General features: G+C 35.3%; 1 protein-coding gene across 1 annotated transcript; it reads left to right on the top strand.

Annotated features, from left to right (window-relative positions):
- Positions 1–262: 262 nt before the first annotated feature.
- Positions 263–12,180, top strand: LOC143233287 (uncharacterized). Its single transcript, XM_076469395.1, has 3 exons — positions 263–400; positions 8,120–8,511; positions 10,656–12,180. The coding sequence occupies exons 2-3, from the start codon at positions 8,168–8,170 to the stop codon at positions 11,191–11,193; spliced, it is 882 nt and encodes a 293-aa protein (XP_076325510.1). The 5' UTR covers positions 263–400; positions 8,120–8,167; the 3' UTR covers positions 11,194–12,180.
- The last annotated feature ends 114 nt before the right edge of the window (positions 12,181–12,294 follow it).

Below are 12,294 nucleotides of genomic sequence, written 5' to 3'. Positions count from 1 at the left end.
GAAAATGTGTTTATTCAAATGAATATTACTGCAATTACGGACATGGGCAATGCCCTGAAAGGGGTCAGAGTAAGTGCGAGATACTGTTGACCCTCATGTAATAATTATAATAATAAGTATAGGAAGAGGTCAAATGCCCCTACCTTCCCAGGTTTATAAGACCTAAATTATGATAAGATCACGGACAGATAATGATGACTTAATGCAAACTCCAGCAACGATTTGTTACGAAGCAACAGGCCTGTTTAACAACTACAATAAAATCACTCACCATGGAAACGAGTTTTGTTAAATGGCTTACTCTCCACAGCAATTTGTTTACCTCTTACCTCATTCGTTCGACTGGTTCCACACGAGTAGCGACGACGCTGTGATCGACCTAAAACGTTTTCCACTACACGTAAGTAAAATTCGAAAATCAAATTCCCATTTTAACTAACAAATTTCATGTAGTTAATAATTATTAAACCTACATACATTTTGTTGGAAAAACTTATTTTTATACACATTCGCTTATGAAACTAAGCGCCAGTTACTAGTGTCACCTGTGACTTTTCACACTCACACTGAGTCATAGATGTCTAATAAACAGCCCTTTTTACTCTTTACAATTATAGTGTTTGAAACGATTAGTTATACAGTGTCACATTTCTTAATTTTGTAATATTTTATTTCGAATTTTAATACGCTGGCAGTTTGTAAGTGAAATTAAAACACTTTTTTCAATAACCCAGAATAATTTTATTAGAAATATTTTGTAGTTTCTTTGTAGATAAGTGCAAAACTATACAATGAGCTATCTGTGCTCTTCCAATCACGGGTGTCAAAATCTGGTCACATACCGCTGTGCCACTATAAGGGGGGAGATATTGGTTGTTAATTGAAAACGTGTGTCTGTAAAAAAAACAAAACAGGTTAGTGTAAGAGTCGCTGTTTTCAAAGTCATTTGTCATTTTGTTTCAAAATATTGAAATGTTCTTCTCTGCGTGCAAGTAATTCTCTAATGATGGTAACAAATGAACTACGAGCAACGGAATACGGCGGAAGCTATTAGGATTCCCGGTTCAAAAGAGGCCCGTTGTGGGATTTGTTTTACTTTAGTCTTTGGACCATAACAGGCCCAATAGAAAAATTTAACCCCCAGCCCCTCTGATCTTTAATCCGCCTCTGCACATTACAAATTTGTAAATAAGTCAATAAATAGCACGTGAACAACTTGAAACTTGCAAGTTAGAGAAGGCAAAAGGATTACCAGAGGTGGGAAGACCGCACCATTGTTACCAAGGTTAGAATAAACAGAGATCGTTCTAGACAATTCACAGGAGTTGTTTGAAAACCATGGTGTTAAGGTGCCATCACAAACGGTAAAATAAAAGAGAAGAGATTTAGCGGCCACGTTGCTTGAAAAAAATCCTTCATCAGCCCGGTCAACAAGAAGAAAATATTGACTTTAGCGACAAAAAAAATCGACAGTGACCAAAAGCTTTTTTCAGCAAAGTCATTCTATCATATGATTCCAAATTTGACTCAGATGAGACAGTGATGGTGTGAAGACTCTATTAGAAGAACCTTTAAGGAAAGTGTCTCCAGCTTAGATGAAACAACAGTAAAGTTTGGGAGTGTATGACAGCTTCGGGTGTTGTTGAAATTGTAGTATAATCAAAGGGAACTCAAAACGATAAATGCATAGGGATATTCTACATCTGAACCTGAACAATTAAGATAGGAATTTAAACATAAAAAAAGTTTCTGTTCCAATAAGATCGGGATCCGAAATACACACCCAAACTAATAAAAGGTTTGTTTGTTTGTTTTAGAATTTCGCACAAAGCTACTCGAGGGCTATCTGTGATAGCCGTCCCTAATTTAGCAGTGTAAGACTAGAGGGAAGGCAGCTAGTCATCACCACTCACCGCCAACTCTTGGGCTAATCTTTTACCAACGAATAGTGGGATTGACCGTCACGTTATACGCCACCACGGCTGGGAGAGTGAGCATGTTTAGCGCGACGCGGGCGCGAACCCGCGACTCTCGGATTACGAGTCGCACGCCTTACGCGCTTGGCCATGCCAGGCCCTAATAAAAGGTTGGTTGTAAAAACAAGTGGACTGAATGAAAGATTGACTCCCACACAGTCACCAAATCTCAGATATATAGTAGAATGATTAAGATTCGGTGATGAAATTTGTTAAATATGCGAATGAATCATGGGTAAACTTGGAACACCATTGAACCACAAGTATTGCAAGAAGTTTCTGTTTCGTAGGACAAAACTATTGTAAGCTATTGTGATGCAAAGAATCAATGTTTCACTACTTGAATAACTCTTGTAGACAGTGACATGTGTGGCCCGTCAGGATTCTAAAACTATTGAAGCTAATGTACTCTTTTACTATACTGTCGCTTGTTAATTATTTACGTACATAGTAACCAGAAAAACAAAACAAAACTTCTCGAGTCTTTCATATCATGCTTGATTCTCTTCCTATGAACGTACAATTACCGTTTTTTTACAGATTATAAGTTTAACTTTATTTATGTATGTTTGGTTTATTTTCATTATGTTTAGTTACGTAACCTTGTCAATCACTGCCCAACTTTAGACTGTCTACTATAGCGTTTGTGATAAAATTATTTTAAAGATTTCAAAAATAATTGTGTCAAAATGTTTCAGGCCTAGCATTGCCTGTTGGTGAGGAAGTTTGACTCGCAATCTGCGAGTAGCGGGTTCGAATCCCTTTCACTGGATATGCTTGGTCTTTCAGCCGTGGAGCAGTGTTTCTTAGCCGAACTTATCAGACGACCCCTATGTTTAGGCTTTTATCTTCTCGGCTTTCATCATCTTTACATTAATTTAATTATTCTTGACGTTTCTCGGCACATTTCGTTATAGTTCACGACAAAGTGATTTATACACCTCGAGAACTCAACGAATAAAATACAAATTGTTCACCCACTATAGACAATTCGTGACTTTTCCAGAAACATGTTTGCGTCTTATCGTTGGAGAAACACTTTCCACGTTTTTCCCTACTAAATTATGAACGACCAGCACAGATATTCCTCGTATAACTTTCCTCGAAATTTAAAATTCAAAACAAAACATAATATTTCGAAATCTAAAGTCTGTTATTGATTTTCTCTGATGTAATGTTAAATAAAACTACTTTGGATCAATCAACACGCTATTTTAACGTTTTGTGTACATGTGTTTATACGGGCGAAATCTCTGTAATTGAAGTTCACCAAGCACGATCGATAGACATATTAGCTCACAACACGAAAAAGAGAAACTATGATAATTGAAACGAGATCTATACGATAACGCGTTTCTCATGTAACTGGTAAGCTAGTGATATGCGCTAATATGTATATGTGTGTGTATATAAATCAACTGATTAAATTCAAATAACAACTGAAACGAACATTTACCATAGGTAATAAATTTTAATTCTAGCCGCCTTATATTTTTATTAGAACGTGAATATTGAAATAAAATCATAATCGACTATTGCTCAATTTCACATCTACTAGAAGTAAGGCCCTGTAATATCCAAAAAATACTGATGTTGGTGTGCGTTAAAGAATTCGTCTATTTATATAGCTGGACATAACTAAATAATTGTCGTTTAAATCGAATTTTCATTCCTGTGAAGTAACATACACAAGATAAACACCCGCTATTTGCAAAACTCACGTTCCTTCACGTGCGAGTATTTGTGAAGCCAATTATTTCTGTAAATTTTCACTTCTGTTTCGAAACATATCATAGAATAATTATAGTTGTTGTTGTTTTATATCTATGTATTTTTTCGAGGGAAAAAATCAAACCCGTGTACAAAAGTGCTCCCACCCCCAGTGGCTCAGCGGTAAGTCTGCGGACTTACAATGCTAAAATCCGAGTTCGATACCCGTGGTGTGCAGAGCACAGATAGTCCATTATGTAGCTTTGTGTTTAATTCAAAACAACAAACAACAGCGTACAAAAGAAATGTATTATGAGAATATACTTCTATAGTTATGCAATAATAGCTACTGGAAAAATATACTAAGCACAATCGTTGTTATGGTTACATTGGATATTATGGGCAGTGAAAAAATGTCAAAAGTAATCTGAAAAATATGTCACATAAATGCAGTTCGGTCACTATAACCTTTATAAAATATATAATAAAATGTCCTGTGGATAGTTTTATGGGTACAAAGACAACAGTCGTATGAAACTAATTGTGACATACAGGCTTCACTATATTACATACATATTGTTGAAACGGCTTCTGGTGTGAACATATTGTTGAAAGTACTCCTGGTATGAACATATTATTAGAATCACCCTCAGTGTGAAAGATTGTAGAAATTAATTCTAGTGCGAACACATTGTTGAAATCAATTCTCGTGTGATCATATTGTTGGACTTACTCTAATGGAAACGAATTGTTGGAATGACTTCTTATGTGAATATATTTTTACAATGAGCTGCGGTGTGAATATATTATTGTAATCGGTTCTAGTTTGAACATATTGTTTTTTACGACACCTAGTGTGAAGTTTGTAAACACTAAAAGCGATTAATATAATTTCCTAAAACTGGTCAACATCGAAGTTGATAAATATATTTCAGCATTGTAAATCCGTTGACTTATCGCTGTTCCACAAGGGGACGTGATGTTGTTATCACCGGTGCATTTCCTAGTAATTCTCTTGATTTTTTCAAAATCAGCCTCTGATTTTTCTCTGAATTAACTGTACCCTTTCCTTTTTACTGATGAATTATTCAATGTTAATACAAGAACAACAGACGTATCATATACGTTATACAAGAGTTTTCTTGTAAAGAACCAACCAACTTCAACCCATACAACACAGTGACCAGGTTTCTTTAATACAAGTGCATTTTTTCATTATTTTGAAGAATCTTCGAAGAGTCAAATTTCGTATATTGATTTTCCAGTACTTAAACATAACTTTAATTCATTCGACATATTTAAAAATTCTTCCATTTTCTAAACAAATTAAAAGGATAAATCTAATTCAGGTGGTGGTAAAATTGCAGTAAACGAATGAAGCCACAAATACACGTTATAAAAAAATAAGCCATTTCATATAATTGTGAAGTATCATTTGACCTTATATTTTTGAAAATAGTACTATAATCATACATTCTGTACGACGTTTCTTCCTGATAGCGTTATTTGGTGGCACATCCAAAAATTTAACACCTCTGTGAACGAAGCTACATTGGTTCGATCTACTATAATGTTTGGTGTGTTTTGAATTTCCCGCAAAGCTGCACGAAGGCTATCTGCGCTGGCCGTCCCTACTTTAGCAGTGTAAAACTAGAGGGAAGGCAGCTAGTCATCACCACCCACCGCCAACTCTTGGGATACTCTTTTACCAACGAATACTGAGATTGACCGTCACATTATAACGCCTCCACGGCTGAAAGGGCGAGCATGTTTGATGCGACGGGGATTCGAACTCGCGACCCTTGGATTACGAGTCGAGTGCCTCAACCACCTGGTCATGCTGGGCCCTACTATAAGGACATTGCCCTCATACTTAAGAACAAATTGAAAATTAAATCACAGCAAAAGTGAAGTCCTATGTTTGAACACCATGTTAAGTTGTAAAGTGGTGCTCCAACATAACTCGTACTTTCAAAGTAATTTATATTGTGAACGATAAAAGGAATGAAGACCTGGCATGGCCAGGTGGTTAAGGCACTCGACTCGTAATCCGAGGGTTGCGGGTTCGAATCCCCGTCACATTAAACATGCTCTCCCTTTCAGCTGTGGGGGCGTTATAATGTGTCGGTCAAACCCATTATTCTTTGGTAAAAGAGTAGCCCAAGAGTTTTCGGTGGGTGGTGATGACTAGCTGCCTTCCCTCCAGTCTTACACTGCTAAATTAGGAACTGAAAGAACCAAAGTGGAATAGTTTAGTTAAAATGTTATTTGATGTAATTGACAGCAAAGATGAATTTGTTGAACATTTATGGGTATCGTTTTCTCACTGAATGAATCAATTTCTTTCACAATGTTTTGCTAATAAGAACCCGTGGAGAGTGGTTTAAAATTTATGTTTGTTTTTTTGTTTGTTTTTGAATTTTCGCACAAAGCTACTCGAGGGCTATTTGCGCTAGCCGTCCCTAATATAGCAGTGTAAGACTAGAGGGAAAGCAGCTAGTCATCACCACCCACCGCCAACTCTTGTACTAACGAATAGTGGGATTGACCGTCACATTATAACGGCTGAAAGGGCGAGCATGTTTTGGTGCGACCGGGATTTATAAGTTTGAAAAAGTCGTATTTGTTATTATTATGACGAAAACACTCTCCTCCTTTTGTTAACATAGTCTCTGCACCTGCGAGGCGTATTTTTGGTCAGTTGACAGACAGTGTTATGGATAGACCTGTATCGTTCCTTAGCTATGCCCTAAAGTCTCTTGCCAAAGTATTAGTGTGAACTATATCCACAGAAGTTCCATAACACGGGTCGAGACTTCTTACTGGCTGATCCTCGTCATTGTTTAAATTTCTCGATTACAATTCTCAGAGTAAGACACCAGGCAACGTCGTGCATCAGTACAATGTTTGTTACTGCAAAAGGTCTTGAAACTGGATCTAATACCACGATAATAAACCTACCCCTCCCTGAGAGCACAATCAAATCTGTATGAGCATTCATATAGATGTCTTTTCATTTCATAACTGACCACATTCTTAAATTGACCTTTCATCTCTGCCCCATCAGTCATTAGAAGAAACATCAAACCTTAACTCGACTGGGAAGATTACAGTTGTCCAGTTGGTTGCTGTCACATCTGGTAATCTCGAACCCAGTGTAGCTTGTACAATATTTGGGAACTTGAGTCCATTGATCCACACAGTCGTGAAGTTTATTACGACACCCAAAAACCTGTTCTCTGCTAGTGAAACCTGTTTCTTATTCATGGGTCTCCCAGTCGTTCTCTTAATGTGTATACTAAACACCTAGGTTAATAATTTATAAAAATAAATTATAAAATAAAAGCCAATGACGAAAAACGTAAATGTATTCCATACAACATTATACATCTTAACCAAGACGTATATTTCTATCTAAAAACAAGACCAATAAGGTATGTGTTCACCAAGGTAAGGCTTTCAGTCATACTTCTCGTTCACTTATTGCATACCTAAAGCAGCTAGAGAATGAAAGGGGTATTCATTTTATTCCATATGAAGCAATACCTTTTAAGCCATCAGATACAACACCTATATATTTCTGTGCCACCAAACGTTTGAAATAGGCATTATAAACCCGTTTTCATGGTATAGTGAATATATTATAGAAAGCCTGCAAAAAGGAATGGTGTGATTTTGACATAATAACCTTACAACGACGCCCTTTTCAGTGAAAACTACTATTTAGGACTATTATTATGGTGCATGATCGTCAGATAGTATACGTTTGCACTTGGCAACGTGGACTGTAACAATGTATGTGTGTGTGTGTGTGTATTTTCTTATAGCAAAGCCACATCGGGCTATCTGCTGAGTACACCGATGTAACAATGTAATGAGACTTTAAAATAGTTTGGATATATCATACTAAACCTCTGTAATTAACGTGTACAGACCAGTTCTCTGACAATTTTTCTTCTCACTATGATCCTTGATATATCAAGATCATTTGCCCTTTGTGATCGTGCTTGTCATATTTTAAAACTTTGAACATCTTCAAGATTCTATCTTTGTTTCTGTCAAATAGCTTTACTCTACACTAGTAGGTACTACTGTCTCGCGTATATACAGAAACAATGACTGAAACTGATCCGAAAAGCAAATCATTACATGGTCAAATTCGAAAACTAACATGAAACACGTTCTTTTCACAGTAAATAGCACTTCACAAATGGTCCAGAACAAACTTGTATGAAACCAGGATGGTAAGTGAAACAAACATGCACAGACGTGTTACTGCATCGATTTTTGGGTTTATATTTAAATATGTTTTTAAAGTCATGTTGAATATCTGTGTAAGAACCGAGTTACTATAACACTAAAACACTTTTCTGTTGTAGATTTCTGATTTATTTTAAACAACTGACCCTTACTTGTTTATTTTTACCCGACAGAAGGAAGTCACTTTAACAAGAAGATGAAGTTATTTTAAGCCTAAAGTAATGGCTTTCAGATCAGATGCAAACCATTTTAAACAAGTTAACCTAAAGTTCTTGGATTACCGAAATTTGCAAATTCAAAAGAAAGAAGAGTTAAATTCTATTTTATGGAAAGTTCCAGAACTTCATCTGAGAAAAGAAAGAGTTTCAGAGTCAGACATCATAATTTTGAAACACGTAAAGGTTAAACAGTCCTTCGAAGATAAAAACCCCTACAACTACCTGGAGCCTATCCCTTCTTCCATGCGCGAGGTGAATCTATACGAGCTTAACCAAGTGGACATTGACTGGAGAATGATGACGTTGTTACGTCCAGTTAACAAATTCGAGGAGGAAATTTTCACTAGGTAGGTAAACGTTGTAATTCTCACAACTTACCTTATGATAACGATAAGTAATATATGTATATATTGGGTTTAATAAAAGAAATCAACTTCTGTAATAGAACTATAACTCTACACCTTAAGATTTTTTTTATTGTAAACCACAATTCAAAATAACTAGTGCCTTCTCTTCCGATATTTTTTTTTTCCAAAAATAAATGAATTACTAATAACGAACATAAAACGGTGGGAGAAAACTAACTGAATGAGACCTTAAAACTGGGAACAAACAAGTCACATGTTACATCGAATAATAATGATAAATAAGCTAAATGAGACATAAATAATTGGAGACAAAAAAAGGTAAAAAGAGACTATGCAAGAATTTGACGAAGCGGTATCATAAAGACCAAAAATTGTCTTTGAGGCTTATTTTTAATTGTGGTATTAAAAAGAAAACAACATTAAGTCAGTTAGTTATAGGAGTATTTAAATATTATCTTTATTTTCTTTTTTATACAAATCGTTAACCTGAAAAAATGCGACAAATTTACGTTTTAAATGGATATGTAAACAGTTAGCGGTCTTAGTGAAGTCGTTTTGAAAAAATAACTTGCGAACACTATGCTCCTCATAAATTTTTTTTAATATTGTTTCAGATTTTTTGCACAAAAATGTTACCAATTTTAACATGTCATTTGACAAGCAAGTTAGAGCTTTATTTTAATATTACGTAGTAACAGCTATAAATATGTTTCAGTTATTAAAGTTTACATTTAACTTATTGGATTGTATTTCACGTAACCAAACACAGATTCCTACCAAAACTCAACTATGTATATGACTTTCAAGAGGGAAAAATAATTAGGCCTAGGTTTATGATTATTAACCGTTAAAAGGCTAAAGGAATTGTGAATAAATATGATACTTTCAAAATGCCAATAACGATACTTACAGTGTAGTAACTATAGAACTTTTTAGAACGAGTAAAGCAGTAAATATTTTTCTAAAAACGCTTAAAATGTCTTTGAACTTTTGTTATTCATGAAAATATGAACACAGCTGAAAAGTTTAAAATAGGCCGAGTCAAAATCTGAGTGACGGACTAGTGTTTTAGTGGATATTGTATTTGTCAAATTATAATTTTGCAAAATGTCTGCATTTCTAATACATTTTAGATATAATAGTCAAGATTAGCCTTTAAATGTAGATACTGGACGGTTTCTTTTATTATTATTTCCTTGGTCTGTATTGATGATTGTGAAACGTCAGGTTTGATAAAAAAAAAAAAGAAGAAAATTAATATCACCTAATTTTCGTTTCTCGTGTGTTAGAGTCTGATTGATTCAGTCTAGATAACAAAGTGTACAATATGATAGATGAATTTGGCCCCTATTGTTAAAACTTCCCCTGTATTCTAATTTTAGTAAAGTATATTTTTGTTTTTGGTAATATTATGTGCTCATTACAGTTTCAGTTTTCAGTGCTTAGTGTGAACATTTTTGTACCGGTTTGGTTTGTTTTGAATTTCGCGCATAACTACACGAGGACTATCTACGCTAGCCGTCTCTAATTTAACAGTATAAGACAAGAGGGAAGGCATCTAGTCATCACCACCCACCTCCAACTCTTGGGCTACTCTTTTATCCAAGAATAGTGGGATTGATCGTAACTTTATGACGCCCTCACATCTGAAAGGGCGAACATGATTGGTGTGCGATGGGGATTCGAACCCACGACCCTGAGACTACGAGTCGAACTTGGCCAAGTGTTGAAACTTATCAGCAAAGTTTTGAATATCGAGAAAATACGTTATATAGTGTTAGTTATGTGCTTCACTTGTGTTGTTTTTTTTAAATACCATCCTAGGATAAATTATTTTATAATTGTGGGGAGTGTAAGTATGTTGGAATAAAGTTAAAAGACATAAAATATTCATATTACATCACATGTCAAAAATCAGTTGACTGTCTTAACGTAAAATCATTGTTAACCGTTATTAAGCGTAGATAAAGAGGGCATTTTAAAATATGATTATTGTTTAACATCTAGACTGAATAACTAATTCACTCATATCAATTCAGAATCGTCACAACTGAAACCGAAATTTCATATTATCCAAATGTGTTAAAATTATATGATTACAACTAAATATGTGTTCATTTCAGGTTTGTTCAGTTAGAAAGGCTCAAGATGAAAACAATGACGAAAGATAGCAGTGACGTCAGAAAAAGAGGTAAAAGAAATGGCCGGATGATGCTTAGGTCTATCGACAACAAGTCTAAAGTACCATTAGGAAGGTATTCAAGAAGGAACAATTCGATTTTAGACGACTCTGGTGACGATGGAAAACCTGATAAAAAGGAGGAATTCTGCTACGAATATTTTGTTCGACAGTTTGTTTCTGAGGAGCCCTCTGAAGCCACTGAAATTTCCCAACTTATGGCCCTTTCCATGAACTTAGCAGATCAAGCCAAACCCGATAAGAAAGGAAGGAACACTAGTGTAACAACCCGACGTTCCAAGCTAAGCCGAAAACGCGAAAAGGATAAGATGAAGTCTAAATGTGGTAATAACATGAAAAGTAGTGAATCTGATTCCTCCCCTCCACCTACCGTTAAGGAACCTAAACTAAAGCCAAAAAAAGAAGATAAGCAAATCGTTAAGAAAAACAAAAAACAAAACAAAAGTTATGGCTTCATCTGAAGGGGACGTAAGAAACAAAAGCCAAAAATCTGGAGAAAAAGATGTTACAGACAGTACAAAAGCAGACAAACATATTTAAACCTCACTATGGAAACATTATCGTTTAAGCTTATGGTAATCTTCCAGGTAGTTGTGAGTTCGGATTCTATTAAACAACAACTTGTAATAAAGCTTTCTTCATGAAACAAGTATCAATATGGTGAAGAAATAACTATATTTTTCTTCAACATAACTTTCCACCAATCAATTTGAACATAACCACAAAACTCCGTAAACTGTTAAAAAATATTGGTCATTACCTCGTGATTAGAGTGCTGGACTATGGACAAAAGGAGTCCTTTTAACCCAATTTATTTAAACCACGCTTTTCACTTTTAGGCCTTGTGTGTATTATAAGAGTGGTGGTAAAGTTCCACTATTCGAGTAAAGTGATCCACAAGTTGGCGGAGGGTTCTGTTGATAATCTGTCTTCTCTCAAATCTATAAGTTCAATATTAAGGCCAGTCAGCGAAGATAGCGCCTTTTTGTTAATTTGCGTGGATAATCGAAAACAAAATACTGACTTGTTTTGATATTATTCACTGCCGATAAGAGTCTACATATTCAATAAATTTGTTTTCGTGTGATACACCACTTAGAGTAGAAAACTGACAACAAACGTTTTGTGTCAAATACATAGGAGACCTTAGACGAAATTAGTAAGATCAACTGCAACATTGGTGATATTTTTGTGTAAATTTTGTGTAGTTCACGTGTTTTATTAACAACATAATCAAAGCGTCATAGACCAACAAGTAGTTTAGTACTTACAGAAGTTTAAAACCATGGGAATCATATGGATCTTACCGGAAATTCTAATGTTAATAAAAAGTTGGCTGAGTGAGAAAATGATGGCCTTGTATTACTCAACGTTAAAACTCGCTAGACGTCTCTGTTTAGTATGGTAAGTGTTTGTGAGAACGGAGCTTGGTTCACTTTATAATTTGTTTGTTTTTGAATTTCACTCAAAGCTACACGAAGGCTATCTGTGCGTCAATTTACGGATCAGTGAGTGCTACATTTTACATCGCTACAGCCCTCGTATGACGAAAAATGTAGAAA

The sequence above is a fragment of the Tachypleus tridentatus genome, chromosome 12 (assembly GCF_004210375.1).
Source record: "Tachypleus tridentatus isolate NWPU-2018 chromosome 12, ASM421037v1, whole genome shotgun sequence".
NCBI classification, from domain to species: Eukaryota; Metazoa; Arthropoda; class Merostomata; order Xiphosura; family Limulidae; genus Tachypleus; species Tachypleus tridentatus.
The sequence above is the reverse complement of the archived record's forward strand: the minus strand, read 5'-3'. Positions and strand labels throughout refer to the sequence as shown.

Excerpts from the sequence above, each read along its gene's own strand:
- LOC143233287 (XM_076469395.1), top strand. The coding sequence starts at position 8,168 with ATGGCTTTCAGATCAGATGCAAACCATTTTAAACAAGTTAACCTAAAG. Across the intron at positions 8,512-10,655 it reads GAGGAGGAAATTTTCACTAG|GTTTGTTCAGTTAGAAAGGC; the intron begins GTAGGTAAACGT and ends TGTTCATTTCAG.